This window comes from Moschus berezovskii, chromosome 20 (assembly GCF_049115385.1).
Source record: "Moschus berezovskii isolate FMDL1 chromosome 20, NW_MosBer_1.0, whole genome shotgun sequence".
Taxonomy (NCBI): domain Eukaryota; kingdom Metazoa; phylum Chordata; class Mammalia; order Artiodactyla; family Moschidae; genus Moschus; species Moschus berezovskii.
In genome coordinates, this window is record NC_142479.1 from 68222013 (window position 1) to 68237557 (window position 15545).

A 15545-nucleotide genomic window follows, 5' to 3' on the forward strand; every position below is an offset into this window, starting at 1 on the left:
GTCTTGCGCCCCTTCTTGGGGAACCTGCACTCACACCCCCTTCCTCCTTAAGCAAGGAATGAAGCTCAGGTTCATCAGCTCTTCCCATGGACGCATCTCCGTGCTCATCGTGTTACCGAACAAAAATCGGGTCCTGTTCGCCTGCACGCAAAGCCAGTCTACTGACACCAGGTCGTGGTAAAGGAAAGGGCAGCGTTTATTGCAGGGTGCCAAGCGAGAAGTCCAAGCACCTAATGCTTTAAAAGCCCGAACTCCTTATTTGGTATGTTAAATTACATGGAAATACATTTGTTGCACAAAAAGAAAACAGTCAAACAAGATAAAATCATAATAGTTTAGTCATTAAACCAAGTCAAAGACTTCAATTCCTCTTCAAGAGCTATAGGTAATATTCTGTGCAAAGTCCTTTGAGCTATTTTTGCAGCTACTGAAACCCCCACCAGGTGGAAGACGTTAACTGTATGTGGTCTGTGGGCACGCAGACTCCAGATGGGCTGCAAACAGAAAGGTTGATGATGTTGACTCCTGATTACCTCACTACCCACCAATCAGAAGTGTCCATGAGCTGATCACTCACCCTGCAACCGTCTCCCTCACTCTGTCTAAAAGCCTTTCCCCAGGGGGCAAAGAATCTGCCTGCCACGGCGGGAGACACAGGTTCGACCCCTGGTCTGGAAACATCCCGTATGCCGTGGAACAACTAAGCCCATGCCCCCCGGCTGCTGAACCTGTGCTAGAAACCATACTCCACAAGAGAAGCCACCAAAATGAGAAGCCCACATATTGCAACTAGAGAGTAGCTCCCGCTCCCTGCAACTGGAGAAAAAACCCTGGCAGCAACAGCCAGAGACCCAGCACAGCCAAAAATAAATAAATAAATAAGATTATTTAAAAAAAAACAAAACACTTTCCCTAAAAGCCATCAAGGGGTTGGAGCCTGTTGAGCATTAGCTGCCTGGACTCCTGTCTTTGCCCCTCCGAGTGTTTGTGGCAAGCTCAGGACACGGTGTTGGTTTTCAGAGCTTTTTGGGATCTAGAGCTGTGGGTAAAGGACTGGGGGCCTGTCTTTTCTTCCTCATGGGTGCGGCTGAAAGTGCCTTCCTGGACGTCCCTGCTGTGGGGAGAGAAGTAGGGAGGGAAGGGGGAAGGCCCAGTGCATTTATTTTGCACTGACTGTTTGCCTGGCACATATCTGCCTTCTTAGCTTCTGTGATCCCACTAAGGGGTTGGGTGCTGATGAGGGACTGCCTGGACCTCCCGTTCAGGGGAAAGGTCAGTTCAGCCTGATCAAGAAGCAGAAAGCAGGCTGCTAATGTGTTTACCCAGTGCCTGGAGCAGGTGGGAGGTCCGTCTGCTGTCTCTCCCAGCTGCCTTTCCAGGCTGGCACCACCGAAAGGAGAGAGTCTGGGAGGGCCGGGGAGAGCCCCCCTGGGCCTCCCGTCAGCGGAGCCATGTCCCTTCCCCGCCTTGGTGGAGAAAGAATCTTCTTCCCCAAGTGCAGTGAGGTCAGCAGTGTGGCTGGGGCCGCCTCTCCCCTCTCCTGGCCCCTGAGCTAAGAGGGCCTTTTGTTGCTTAATCTGCTCCTTGGCAACCATGAAGACTGCAGCCCTGGGCTGTCTGGGGTCCCTGGACCTGTTCTGGCTCCAGGGCAGGGAGTCAATCAAAATCAGTCCAGGACACTCAAGACCCCAAGGTCTTTCTGTCGCCCCGGAGCTGGGACAGCGAGTCTGCTTAAGACCACTTTCCCAGACAGCTCCTCCCCATTGTTCAGCCCCACACACGGTTCCCCCAGTCTGGAATCCTGGGGACATCTTCCTTTCTCCCTGGCATTGCCAGCAGAAGCTAGAGGAGTAACTGACGCAGGGAAAGAGAGGTGGGCTCCAGGAAGGGGTGGGAGAGAAGCAACTCATATCCATCCATCCATCCATCTGTTCATTCATTCAACCAACCGACCAGCATTAATTCAGCTTCCTGGGGACCCACCCCTGAAGCAAGAAACCTCTCTCTCCGCCCCCAGATTGCCATGTAGGGTGTTGACAAAGTTTGTGGGGACAACCACAAAGACCCCAGTAATCCGAGCGTGAGCCGTCCCAAGCTCGCTGCGTGGGCTCCTCCTCTACAACTCTGCCCCCCTGGGGAGTCCCGGAGGCTTCAGCATAGGCTCTGCCACCACGCCCGCTGACTGTGACCCCAGGGTGCAGGGCCGGTGGGCGTCCTGGAAGATCTCTCGGACAGTGGCCCGAAAAGTCTTGCTGACGAGACAGTAGAGGCCGAAGTTGACAGCGGTGTTGAGCATGGCCACCATGTTGGCCACATCCAGGGCCAGGTGGACCCTCCAGTCCCGGGAGACGGGGGCCACGTACAGGTGGTAGAGCATGACGAAGATGCGGGGAGCCCAGAGGAGGGCGAAGAGCGTGGTGACGCCCAGGAGGATGGCCGTGCTCTTGCCCACCAGGGGCCGCGGCCCGCTCCGGCCCCTCCGCTGCAGCCGGCGGACGATGGCCAGGTTGGCCACCAGGAAAACGCCGCAAGGGATGAAATAGACAATGAGGCAGTGAGCCCACTTGAGCACCTCGTCCAGCGTGCTGGGCGGGTCTGCGTCCCTCCACACGTCCAGCCACCAGTAGAAGGGGATGCCGGTGAGCAGGGCAGCGCCGAGGACGGCGGCAACGGCCCGGTGGGCCCGGCCCGGGGACGAGGTGGCCCGGTGGCGCAGGGGGTGGCACAGGGCACTGTACCGGTCGACCGTGAGCAGGATGGCGATCCAGACTGAGGCGTGGTTGGCAGCAAACTCCAGGATGTTAGCTGTGCGTACCACGGCCTGGGGCACCTCTCGGGCCAGCACGGCTCCCTGCAGGAGGAAGCCCACGAACACGATGACCACCTGGGTGACAATGTCCGAGGCCGTGAGTGCCAGAAGGTAGTAGTAGGAGGGCTTCCGGGTCCTGGTGGCGAGGCGGGCCAGGGCCACTGTGGTCAGGAGATTGACTGATGGTCACCGAGGTCAGGGAGGGAGGGGTCAGAGGTTAGAAGGGCTGCCTGGATGTGCTTTCTCATTGTCCCTCCCCGCCTGCTGCTTCTTGCTTCTCTTTTCCTCTTTCCGGAACCTTCTTAAAGCTCAGCTTTGTTGGGAAGGTTAAGCAGATCAGCCTTGCCTTGTCCAGCATGGCACCACAGGCCACTGCCTTACCAGGCGACAGGCAGGGATGAGCCATTCCATAATTCCACCCGCCCTCTCCTGCATCCACACCACACCCCTGCTTTGCTGTCTGGATGGTGCAAAAAGCTTTCAGTGTGAGGCTCTGGGCTGTTCTGCATGAACTTAGTCATTCTGGGAGATGCCCATTCCTGGGGGAAGAAGGGGGCTGTCTGCTCTGGTGAAAACTCGGGTTTAGCTGCTGAGAATGCCAAACTTCTGCCATGGCTCAGTGGTAAAGAATCTGCCTGCAATGCCAGAGATACAGGAGTTGCATGTTCAATCCCTGGGTTGGGAAGATCCCCTGAAGGAGGAAATGGCAACCCACTCCAGGATTCTTGCCTGGAAGATCTCATGGACAGAGGAGCTTTGGGCTACAGTCCACGGGGTCACAAAGCATCAGACACGATAGCCACTGAGCACCCTCACTTTTACTCCCCACTATGCTTGGCTCTGCAGTGATCCAGATCACCCCCACAAGGCAAGGGGAAGGAGTCTACAATCCTGGGTCTCAGGGGTCAGCATGGAAGATTGGCACCCATCGAAGGAGGACCCCAATTTCTGGCCCAGCCCAGGCCCCCACTCCCCACTCACCGGGCAGCCCCAGGCCCAGGAGGACGCTGTAGTAGATGACAGGAATGACCCCAGCCACACATGGGGACATCGCGGGGCTCTCGGGCCAACGGCCTTCAAACTCCTGGCTCAGCCCACTGCCGTTGGGTGTGGGCAGCAGGGTCACCCGTAGCTGGGCAGCTGGGAGGTGCAGAATGGCACGTGAGAACTTTTGGTCTCTTTCCGGCCTGGCCTGGCGCAGCCCCACCCTGACCTTGGCCCTGAGGACTTTCCTCACCCTGGCTCTGTGCAGAGCCCCTAGTTAGGTCCGGCCAAATGCAATCCCAACGGCAACGTCCTCTCCACCCCAGCCCACCCCCTCAGGGGCCCGGCTCCCCATCAGTGGGAAGAAGTACTCGGTGGCCTTTCTTGCCATCTTAGAGATTATTTCCGAATAGCCTTGTTCCCAGGCAGCCTGAGTCAGACCGTCTGACCTGGGGCTTGAGCACTGTGTTCTTAAGGCATCCTGGGTGACTGACCCGGACCCATGGTAACTCACGGTAACCGTGCTGCTGTAGCAAACAGCTGCCTCCACTTCAAGGAGAGAATGTGACCGAGTTCTCTCCTTTCTACCTCAAAGAGCATCTCTCTCTGTCTCCTCGTACCACTGGAGCTGGAAGGGCCCTGGTTTTCAGATGGGGAAACTGAGTCCAGAGGGGTCAGGCGTGACCTGCCTGCCATCACACACATCTAGCTGGTGGCCGATCTGGGATGAGGACCAAACGCATGCTCTGGTCCCTCCTGCCTCGTCTACACTTTCAGATTTTAGGTTTCGCCTTCCAGCTTTTGATTTTTTCCACTTCAAGCTCCCTGTTCCCACCCCACCTCCAGATTCCTTGCCGGCCTTGCCACCTCCCTCTCCCTGCCCACCCTTTGCCTTAGGTGCCTTACCTGTCTCTTCCCCTGCCAGCCGCATGCCCCGGGGTCCTGGGTCACCCTGTGGCTTTTTCCGGGGGTGCCTGCAGCTCCCTCTCAGTTGTTTGCCCGACGATTCTTCCAGCAGCACTGAGTCTGCGATCAGTACGTGCGAAGCGGCGGGTGGTGGGAGGAGGGAGGGGGAGGAGGGAGAGGAGGGGAAGGGTGGGGCCCGAGGCCCAGGGGGATGAGCCTGAACAGTCGATACCGTCTGGAGCAAAGCAGGATTACGAGGGAGCCTGGGAAGGGAAGGGGCAAGGCTGGAGGGTGCCTTGGGAAGGGTAGCACTGGTACTGTGGATGGCCACCCCATGCTCCAAGGGCACTGGGAACCGGCCTGGGCTCAGGCTGGCTGTCAGAAACCCAGGGGCGGGGACTCTGAAGAAAGGCAGACGGGTTCTAGGAGCTGACTCAGAGAGGAGTGGGGGGCAACCCGAGCTGGGGAGGGAGCGCCGAGGCTGCCCTGGGCAGGACACTGATCTGGAGAGGAGCCCCCGGGCCAGGCTGGAATGAATCCATCGTGCAGTGGCTGCGGGTGGTGGGCTGAGAAGGAGCCTACCTCGGGGTGGGGTGGGGGTGCTGCTGGCCTGGAAGGATGGCAGGAAGCCATGCCCAGGGCTGGCTGGGACCCCCAGGAGGAGCCGGACCCAGCTGCCAGCAGCTCTGGGAAACCCAGACCCAGTGGCACCCCACAAGCCCTTGTTTTCCTAGCCCTGGTTAAATGGACCATCCTTCAAGCAGTCACTAGCAAATAAACACCATCCAGCATGGCTTGCAGTCTGGAGAGACTGGAATTTGAGCCTGGCCAGCTCTCCCATCCCACGTGGGGAGGAGTCACCAACGCAGCCCTCAGTGGGCTCCCGGGACAGTGTGCAGATTGAGTCCGGGGCGAGTTGAGGTCCAACCTGGAATCGCCTTCTGTGCTCACCCTCTGGGAATGCTGCAGAGCCGGTCTCTGGGCTCCCTGAGTTAGACCTGAGTCCCTGGACAGGAAGGAGATCAAACTAGTCCATCCTTAAGGAAATCAACCCTGAATATTCATTGAAGGACTGATGCTGAAGCTCCAAAACTTCGGCCACCTGATGGTAAGAGCCAACTTGTTGGAAAAGACCCTGATGCTGGGAAAGATTGAAGGCAAGAGGAGAAGGGGACGACGGAGGATGAGATGGTTGGATGGCATCACCGACTCAATGGACATGAGTTTGAGCAAACTCTGGGAGAAGTGAAGGACAGGGAGGCCTGGTGTGCTGCAGTCGGTGGGGTTGCAAAGAGTCAGACACAACTTGGTGACTGAACAACAACAGAGTTAAATCCCACTCTGGGGCTGGAAGTACCAGGATGCCACCCCCAGCCTCTTCTTCACACCCAGCCTCGAACTCACAGAAGACTTGCTGCTCCCTGGTGGCCAGGTCCTGGCACTGCATGCCTCCAAGAGTCCACTAGCTTTGGTCAGGTCCCGTGGGAGGCACAGTAGGCACTCAGGTCCCCAGGCAGAGTGTCCGGGACTCCAGCAGCAGAGGGTGTGAGTGGCGCAGATAAGTCCCCGGCCTCCACCTCCCTGCACCAGGAGGCTGTGGGTGAGCAGGGAGCCACTTACAGCCAGGCGTAAGGGTCTCTGCCAACATCTCCCGAGGACCCACCCTATTCCCCATAGGTCACCCTCCCAGCAACCCGGCAAGCTAACTTGGGACACCTCAATTTCACACGAGAGGGGACTGAAGCTCAGAGAAGTCCAGCAAGCAGGCTAAGGCCACAGAGCATGTAAAAGGCAGCAAGTTCAAATTTGGCCTTATCCCTCCTCCAGAGCCGTTTCCTGGTCACTCCCTCCCACCAGAGAGCAGGTGCTCAGATAGCGCAAGTCCACCGTGAGCTCAGGCTTTACTGGGAGGGGGAGTGGGTCAGGTAGATACACCCCTCGGATGCTCAAGGCCCTCCAGCTGGGGGTGGGTGGGCAGCATGATGCAGAGTGCTGAGGCTGGAAGGTGGGTGCCACTGCGGGACAGCCTGGCTTCAGGCGAAGCTTTCCGTATCACCGTATCATGTCAGTTACTTTCAGGAGTCATTCTCTCCCGTTTATCACTGCTGTGCCTCCCCCGCAACCCCGAGCGGCCTGGAACCTAGACTCCTGATTCCCTGTTCCCCAGTCTGAGTTTCCGGGGCACCCTAGCTCAGGAAGTGAGACATCACAGGTGCCAGGGAGGCTGTAGCTGGTGGCGGGCGGCTACATCCTCCATCTTCCTGCGCGTGAGGTTGGAGGTTCAGACACTTGCACCCCGCCCCAAGCGTGGTTCAGACACTCTGCACCCTGCAGGTTCAGACACTCTGCACCCCACCCCAAGCATGCTCTACCAACACTAGCGAGTCCTTGCCTCGCGTGTGGCTACTGACATAACTTCCCAGAAGAGACAGCATGGGAGTGTGGGAGGAAGAGCAGAAAAGCAACATCTGAATCCAGACTCAGCCCCTTCTGGGCCAGGAGACCTCAGACAAGCCCCTTGGGTCACAGATACTCTTGTCTCAGGTGGGAAGTTACATTGGTCTCTGGGAATTGTTCTAGCTCAGACTTGCCCTCGAGGAACTGCAGAGCTTGCAGATGCACAGGGCAAGATAAAACTGATTGTCTCTGACCTTCCATCTGCAAGACTGGGCAGGGCAGACACCCCGCTTCCTCTCTCCAGTTCCAAGACTCTCACGCACACTACACACACACCCACCCACCCACACACACACCTGCAAACACATGCGTGCATACTTACAGGCCGAACATACATACACACGAGGGCACACATGCACAGTACATGCACACGCATGCATACACTTCAGAAACCCTCAGACTAAGAAAATGAAAACAGAGAATGCATATTCCTGGAAAGTCAGCTTTTTTATTTGTTTTTTAAAATGTATTTGCCTGCACTGGATCTTAGTTGGGGCATGCAAGCTCTTTAGTTTCGGCATGCGAACTCTCAGTTGCAGCAAATGGGATCTAATTCCCTGACTAGGGATCGAACCCAGGCCCTCTTCACTGGGAGCTTGGAGTCTTGGCCACTGGACCACCAGGGCAGTCGCTGGAAAGTCAGTTTTTAAATCAGTTGAGGAGTTTCAGGGATGACAAGTTAGAACTAGAAGAGGCGAGGCCCCCCAGAGATGGGGAGTCAGAGGTGACCCTCCTGGGTCTTCTGGGTAACCTGGGCCCTCCCCAATTCCTGCACACTTGAAATGCCGTCCATCTAACTCTAGCGGGTAGAGCTTAGCTTGGGGGTGTACATGACCATCGTCAAGATGCTAAGAAGACACAGGTGCCCTGGCTCCTAGGTGGAAGATGGGAGATTCCAGCACAGGTGTGTCACACTTCTGAGCCTCAAGGAGACTTTCTTACTGAAAGACCATTTTCTAACTAGTGGGTTCTCCCAGCATCATCTTTGTAAAAAATCATCAGTAACATCCTATTGAACAGCACTGGCCCTGACATCCCCCCTCCCACTTCACACTGAGGCTCTGTCTTGTTGGATTGGGTCAGGGAGGTGGTCCAGCCCCCAGGAAGGGCAGGCGCGCAGCCAGTGGGCAGGGGTTGGCGAATCTGGATGAAGGGAGCCGGGCGTGAAGGTCAGGACGGCCGGGAGGGGTTTCCGCTGGGCTGGACAGCTGCGTCTCTGCCAACCCGGACGAAGCAGGTGCCAGACCCAATTCCAGCTCTCCCTGTGGCTCCAGAGAGGGGTGGGGGGTGGAGCTGTTGGGTTTCTCTGTGCCAGCCCGGGGCAGAGATCAATGCATTGAGCTGGTCCCTGGGATTCAGAGAGCAAGGGAGGGCGGGCTCTGACCCAGCCCCAGTGAAGGGCCCGGCCTCGGGAGAAACGCTAAGCTGGATCTCCTGGGAGCACACCCCCACACACACACACCCCCGCCACACACACACACCGTTTCAGTTTATCAACTTGGAAGGACTCCCTCCCATGAGGATCTGGGCCAGGCCCTCCTGCTCCTGGAAAAGATGAGGCCCCACTGGTGCCGCCCACCCACCCTCTGGGCCCAGGCCCCACCCGCTGCTCTCTGTTCCTTAGAAGAGCTCTCCCCTGCACTAACCCAGCTGACTCTGTCAGCTAGCTGTCTGCCTCAGCATCTCCGACTGTCAGGTGGGTCCTGGCTCTGCTGTGTGTCTGCTTGCAGCTTTTATTATTATTTTTTTGACTGCACTGGGCTTAGCTGCAGCAAGCCAGATCTTAGTTGCCTGATCAGAGATGGAACCCGGCCCCCCTGCCTTGGGAGCACGGAGTCTTAACCACTGGATCACCAGGGAAGCCCCCTCCTTGGAACTCTGAGATGGGAAAAGATACAGTAGGAAGTTGGACAGAAGCTGGTAAGAGAAACCTTCCAAGGAGGTGAGCCAAGAGACCTGAGACCACTTGAGAAGGTGAATTAGAGAAAGACGGTGCCAGGGCAGCTCCAGGTCAGACAGTGGGTGGATGCCTGCGGGGGTCCAGCCTCAAGCGAGGCGGCCAGCTTGGTTCTGGGTGGGGGTGCTCGGGGCAGGGGTGCACAGTGTGGGGTGCAGCTGCTCTATGCCTGGCCCTGCCATCCTAGCTCACCTTGACCTGGGGGGCGGTGTGATGGCCACAGCCCTCATGTCCCTAAGGCCCATCACCCTCCTCAGAGCACACCAGGAACATTCTTCAGTGAAGGACGTGAAAACGACATCAGCTACCCCACGGGCCCCTGCTTAGAGCCCTGTCCTCTTTTCTGGAGAGCTAGCCCACCCCAGCACGGGAGGGGGAGGGGCGGGGCTTGGACTGCTGCCTCCTCCTCTTCCAGGCCCTTCCTTTGTAGTCCTTGGCTCACCATGGTGCCCCAGCCACGATGCTGCCAAGCGTACTCTGTGCCAGGGTGGGGGGTCCAGGGAGGGGCTGGGGACCCTCTGGGCTGGTGACTGCCTCTGGGTCTGGAGCCCTTTGCCTGCCCTTTGGAGAGCCTTCGACTTCCCAGGATTGGAGTGACTAGCTGTGCCGGGCGGTAGGAGACCTGGGGACGCTGCCGGATCTGGTCCCCTCAGGGGCCGGAGGGCAGCACAATAGCGCCTGGGGCGGCCGCTCTCCAGCTCAACTGGTTGCCTGGGTAACAGCTGGGGCCAGTTTCCACCAATCCAAGGCAGAGGCTGGCAGGGGGGAGGGAAGTCAGCCTGGAAAGGGAGGCAGCCATCCCCTTGGGCTGGATCCTATATAAGGAGGAGGGATGTGCGCGGAGTGGTCTGGGCTCTGCCGTTCCTCCCGTGGGCTTGGGGGCAGGGTGCAAAGATGCGCAGGCTGGGCTCTGCCAAGCCTGGGTCCTGGGCCAGCTTCTGGGCCATGCTGACCTTGGTGGGCCTGGTCACTCGTGCAGGTGAGTGGGCAGTGTGCAGGGAGAAGGGACAGGACCTTTGGGCTCCGACTGCCCATGGCCAGGAGGGGGCGGTGTCCAGCCGGCCGGGCCGGGCACAGAGTTGATTTGATCATGCAGCTCCGTGGCCTCTGAGGGCAGGAGGGCTGGGCAGGCAGGGGGCTTAACCACAGGAAGACCTTTCCACTGTCCATTGTCCCTGGCAGCTGGGCCCAGGCTGGGGAGCGTGGGCTCCGTCAGCGTTTGCAGCCTTCACTGTGACAGCTGGGGAGACGGCGGGGCCGGAAAACAACCAGGGCTCCTCGCTCACCCTTTCCCCTCCCTCTGTCTGCCTCTCACTGGTACACAGAAGCTCTGCTTTCCTGGGAGCCTCCTCAAGAGTCCACATGGGCCCCGGGACTGTGTGTGCGCGCACTGGGGGGCAGTGCCCATCTGCTGCCCTCGGCTCCTCAGTCCCTGCTTCTCTTGGGGAAGCTGCCGGCAGTGCTTTCTGTCACTGAGTTTTCTGTCCGTGAGCACATGTCCCCGTCTGACCCTCACGGTGTCCCTGGAAACAGGAGAAGAGGGTCCGGTGTGGCTCGCCTGGAAGTAGGAGGACGGCAGTCCCAAGGCGCAGGTGCCTTGAGAGTCCCATCCAGGACCCGCTCGCTCTGTGCTTTCTCGGGTCCCCCAGGAGGCCAGTGTAGACCCCTGCCTCCCAGAGCAGGATCCAGGAGGGCGGCTGGGCCTGGACCACCCCCCCAGGCTGCAGCCCCCTCCCCTGCTCCGCCCCTCGCCTCCCACTCAGAACATGGGCAGATCCTCTCCGCCTTCCCAGCACCAAGCCCAGCCTCTCCCAGGGCTCGGGCGGGCCCTTATCCCTTCCTCAGGGAGCCTGTCTCTGATTCCTGCCCCTACAGGAGCTGCCACCCACTACATTCACTCCCTTACTGGTCACAGCCTAAAACCAGAGCGCTTATTTGTGTATTTACTGCCTAAGAAGCTAAGTTGTGCTTTTATGAGTGTAAGGAGCTGGTTTGTTTTGTTCACTGTGCTGGTCTGAGCTCCCAGGGGAGTGTCTGGCTTATTGTAAGTGCTCAATAGATTATTTGCTGGGGAATGCACTGCTTTGGGCCAACTTTTCTCTTCCAAGGGGTAAGGTGGGCAATTCTTTAGGAGGCGAGGGGGTGGGGACCAAGAGATTCCTCAATCCTCGCCTAGGGGTCTGGCATCATGGATATCAGCTCTAGACATTAATTTTTTTAAATTTATTTTTGGATGTGTTGGCTCTCTGTTGCTGTGCAGGCTTTTCTCTAGTTGCAGCAAGCAGGGGCTACTCTTGGTCGAAGCGCGCAGGCTTCTCGCTGCCGTGGCTTCTCTGTTTGCAGTTACCTCGGGCTCAGCAGTCCCAGCTCCCCAGCACAGACTCAACAGTCATGGAGCACAGGCTTAGTTGCTCTGCGGCACGTGGGATCTTCCCGGATCTGGGATCAAACCTGTGTCTCCTGCATGGGCAGGTGGATTTTTATCACTGAGTCACCAGGGAAGTCCAGCTCTGGACATTTTGTCCCATCCTGATTCATGACCTCTCCCTGCCGGGAATCCACCCCCCATCCCTTCCAAGAGCATCTTCTCAAGGTCTGCTCAGGTTCACGAATTTCCCCATCCAAGATGTGCTTGTCTGCACACACATGCATGCATGGACTTCACAGGCACAAACAGGCTTCCCCTACCCTCTGCCCACATCCAGCCACAGGCATCTCCAGCTGGTCCTTCTGCAACCCCAGAAGGCTGCCCTCTCAGGCTGCTCTGTGTCCCTTCCTGCTGTAGCCCAGAAAGCTGATGTCGGCGGGGAGTCAGCGGGCACCTCCATCAACCACTCCCAGATGCTGCTCCAGCGCTTGCAGGAACTGCTGCGGCAAGGCAATGCCAGCGACGTGGTGCTGCGGGTGCAGGCTGTGGGCACCGACGAGGTCCGAGTCTTCCATGCCCACCGCCTGCTGCTGGGACTGCACAGTGAGCAGTTCCGGGAGCTGCTGAGTAACCAGAGCGAAGTGGTGCTGCGGGAGTCCCGGGACTGTGCAGCCGTCTTCGACAAGTTCATCAGGTGGGGAAGGGTCGGGGGAAGACGTCGTCCCTTTTCACGTCCCTGGCTTCTCCACTCACAGGGTGACGGAAGCCCTGCCCCTTCCCTGGATGGTATCAGGATGACCACGCAACCACCTCCCTCTTCCCTCCTCCCACCAGCTTTCTGAAAAATGCAGCATGACTCCCCTGCCTGTAAGCTCTGAGTGCTTTAAAGTCAGTTACCAAATACTCAGAGCTGTATCCAAACTTGGCCTTGAGAGCTTTTAAAGACTATAGATTTCTGGGCCCCACCCTGAATCCCCAGCTTCATATCTAGGGCTGAGCCAAACAGTTGTTTCTTATTTTAATGTCTCTGTGTGGTTTTGCTGTCTGGACAGGTTTTGAACCACAGGGCTAGGGGGCTGCTTCCTCCTTGTGTGGTACCAGGGACCTTGTCCACACTCTAGTCTGAGAAAGTGACCCTGCTTTAATAGCTTAGACAAGATGGCTGCAGAATATTGGTCATTTCTTCCAACTTCCAGGCAACAAGAAGAGGGATAGCACAGAAGGACAAAAGCGTCTTTCCTCCACCCCCTAACTGGGAAAGATTGAAGGCAGGAGGAGAAGGGGATGACAAAGGATGAGATAGTTGGATGGTATCACTGACTCAATGGATAAGAGTTTGAACAAGCTCCAGGAGATGGTGAAGGACAGGGAAGCCTGGCGTGTTGCAGTCTATGGGGTCGCAAAGAGTTGGGCAGGACTGAGAGACTGAACAATAATCTCTACCCTAGTCAGTTCTATTTAACCAGCCTTTCCCGCAATCCCAGTCTGTGCCTTTGCAGACATCTCACTAGCTAGTATTTAGTCATGTGATCTAAGGGATCCTGGGAAACCTCTTTTGTTTCCAGAGGTAAACAGCAAAGTTAAATGGCTTGCCCACTCTCATAGCAAGTAACTGGCAGAATGAATCCAAACTCACACTGTAAACCTGGCAAAGGTAGAAGCTGCATCTTTGTTGGTTTAGCACAGAGCTCAACCACTTAGCGGGCAGTCTAGGAATCATCCACTTGCTCAGTCAGCTAAGTCCTGTCCAACTCTTTGCGACCCCATGGGCTGCAGCCCATCAGGCTCATGTGTCCATGGGATTTTCCAGGCAAGAATACTGGGGGGGTTGCCATTTCCTCCTCCAGGGGATCTTCCTGACCCAGGGACAGAACCTGCGTCTCCTGCATTGTTAGGCGGATGCTTCACCACTGATACACCCGTGCTCAGTAAACGCATGCTTATTTCCACGTCCCACGAGAAACCGGAAAGAAGAGGCGGTGAAGTGGGGTGCGCGTGGGGAGGTCCTTCTGTTGGCTCCCTTAGCGACGATGCTGTCTGCCCAAGGCCAGGTGCCCTCGGGACGCAGGAGGCAGCGCTGGGTAGGGTAGCAGCAGGCCGCCCTGACCGCGCTCCACCTCTGCACCTCTCTGGCAGGTACCTCTACTGCGGCGAGCTGACCGTGCTGCTGGCGCAGGCCATTCCCCTGCACCAGCTGGCCACCAAGTACCGCGTGGCCTCCTTGCAGCGGGGTGTGGCCGACTACATGCGCGCGCACCTGGCGGGCGGCGCGGGCCCGGCGGTGGGCTGGTACCACTACGCGCTGAGCACCGGGGACGAGGCCCTGCGCCAGAGCTGCCTGCAGTTCCTGGCCTGGAACCTGTCGGCCGTGGCGGGGAGCGCCGAGTGGGGCGCCGTGAGTCCCGAGCTGCTGGCACAGCTGCTGCCGCGCTCGGACCTCGTGCTGCAGGACGAGCTGGAGCTCTTCCAGGCGCTGGAGGCGTGGCTGGGCCGCGCGCGGCCGCCGGCGGCCGTGGCCGAGCGCGCGCTGCGCGCCATCCGCTACCCCATGATCCCTCCGGCGCAGCTGTTCCAGCTGCAGGCGCGCTCGGCCGCCCTGGCGCGCCACGGCCCGGCGGTGGCCGACCTGCTGCTGCAGGCCTACCAGTTCCACGCCGCCTCGCCACTGCACTACGCCAAATTCTTCGACGTCAATGGCAGCGCCTTCCTGCCCCGCAACTACCTCGCTCCCGCCTGGGGCGCGCCGTGGGTCATCAACAACCCGGCCCGCGACGATCGCAGCACCAGCTTCCAGACGCAGCTGGGCCCAAGCGGCCACGACTCGGGCCGCCGGGTCACCTGGAACGTGCTCTTCTCGCCGCGCTGGCTGCCGGTCAGCCTGCGGCCCGTCTACGCGGACGCCGCGAGCACCGCGCTGCCCCTCGCACGCCCCGAGGACGGCCGGCCGCGGCTGGTGGTCACGCCGGCCAGCAGCGGCGGCGACGCGGCGGGCGTGAGCTTCCAGAAGACCGTGCTGGTGGGGGCGCGCCACCACGGCCGCCTGCTGGTCCGCCACGCCTACAGCTTCCACCAGAGCAGCGAGGAGGCCGGCGACTTCCTGGCGCACGCAGACCTGCAGCGGCGCAACTCCGAGTACCTGGTGGAGAACGCCCTGCATCTCCACCTCATCGTCAAGCCCGTCTATCACACCCTCATCCGGACCCCCAAGTAGCCAAGCGGGCCAGGGCGGGGAGCTCAGCGTCCCTGACGCCTCTGGATCAGGAAAATAAAGGCCCAGTAGAGATGGCGCAGAGGGACTGGGAGTGGCATGGCCAGTGCAGGTGTCTATTCTGGCCCACTGGGTGACCAGGCGCTGGCGGCTTCTGAGCTGGGTGGAAGCCAGGTGATGGGTGGTAGACCAGATGCCTGGTTTCAGGAGCTATTTTCACATTGACTTGAGAGTAAGGTTCTTGCTGTCATGTGTGTGTGTGTTCAGTTGTGTTCCACCCTTTGCCACCTCACGTACTGTAGCCCGGCAGGCTTCTCTGCACATGGAACTTTTCAGGCAAGACTACTGGAGGGGGGATGCCATTTCCTCCTGCAGGGGATCTTCCCAACCCAGGAATCAAACCCGTGACTCTTGCATCTCCTACATTAGCAAGTGGATTCTTTATCACCAGCACTGCGTGGGAAGCCAGTGCTCTTGGTAGAATAAACCAGTGCTCGGAGTGGCAAGGGGATGATTAAACCACCCAGTTCTGGGGATAAAAACAGTCCAAGGAGGGCTCCACAGGTCAGGGACTCCCCATCGTTCAATAGCCTTTCCCTAAGGGCCCCTGTCCCCACAGAGCAGGTAAAAGCATGAGATGGTCAGGTGCACCTTGGGGGAGCTTTCTCACCTGAAACTGAGGGGCTCAGCTGAGCAATTTCTGAGCCCTGACTTCCTGGGGTGGGAGGGGTAAGCACAACCCTAAGTCTCTGACCTCTCCTGAGAGGGGCTCCGGGCCCTCAGGGTCTGGAGGAAAAGCGCTTTCCCCCAGGAGTTGGTTGACTGGTGCTGTACAACCAGCCGGAGAGGAAGAGGG

At 58.5% G+C, this 15545-nt stretch overlaps 2 protein-coding genes across 2 annotated transcripts; one reads left to right on the forward strand and one right to left on the reverse strand.

Annotated features, from left to right (window-relative positions):
* Positions 1 to 2116: 2116 nt before the first annotated feature.
* Positions 2117 to 4772, reverse strand: GPR142 (G protein-coupled receptor 142). The gene is made up of 3 exons (XM_055398918.2): positions 4700 to 4772; positions 3791 to 3949; positions 2117 to 2988 (listed from the first exon to the last, which is right to left on the reverse strand). Exons 1-3 carry the CDS (start codon positions 4722 to 4724, stop codon positions 2117 to 2119), a joined length of 1056 nt encoding a protein of 351 aa, XP_055254893.2. The 5' UTR covers positions 4725 to 4772.
* A 5235-nt stretch (positions 4773 to 10007) lies between these two features.
* On the forward strand, positions 10008 to 14692 carry BTBD17 (BTB domain containing 17). Its single transcript, XM_055408684.2, has 3 exons — positions 10008 to 10092; positions 11899 to 12175; positions 13618 to 14692. Exons 1-3 carry the CDS (start codon positions 10008 to 10010, stop codon positions 14690 to 14692), a joined length of 1437 nt encoding a protein of 478 aa, XP_055264659.1.
* The last annotated feature ends 853 nt before the right edge of the window (positions 14693 to 15545 follow it).

Bases quoted from the DNA above. Each gene is read 5' to 3' on its own strand.
- GPR142 (XM_055398918.2), bottom strand. From the start codon at position 4,724: ATGCGGCTGGCAGGGGAAGAGACAG. The intron at 3,950-4,699 runs GTAAGGCACCTA...TGCACCTCCCAG, and splicing joins GCTGGCAGGGGAAGAGACAG to CTGCCCAGCTACGGGTGACC. The intron at 2,989-3,790 runs GTGAGTGGGGAG...GGTGACCATCAG, and splicing joins CCTGGGCCTGGGGCTGCCCG to TCAATCTCCTGACCACAGTG.
- BTBD17 (XM_055408684.2), top strand. From the start codon at position 10,008: ATGCGCAGGCTGGGCTCTGCCAAGCCTGGGTCCTGGGCCAGCTTCTGG. The intron at 10,093-11,898 runs GTGAGTGGGCAG...TTCCTGCTGTAG, and splicing joins GGGCCTGGTCACTCGTGCAG to CCCAGAAAGCTGATGTCGGC. The intron at 12,176-13,617 runs GTGGGGAAGGGT...CCTCTCTGGCAG, and splicing joins GTCTTCGACAAGTTCATCAG to GTACCTCTACTGCGGCGAGC.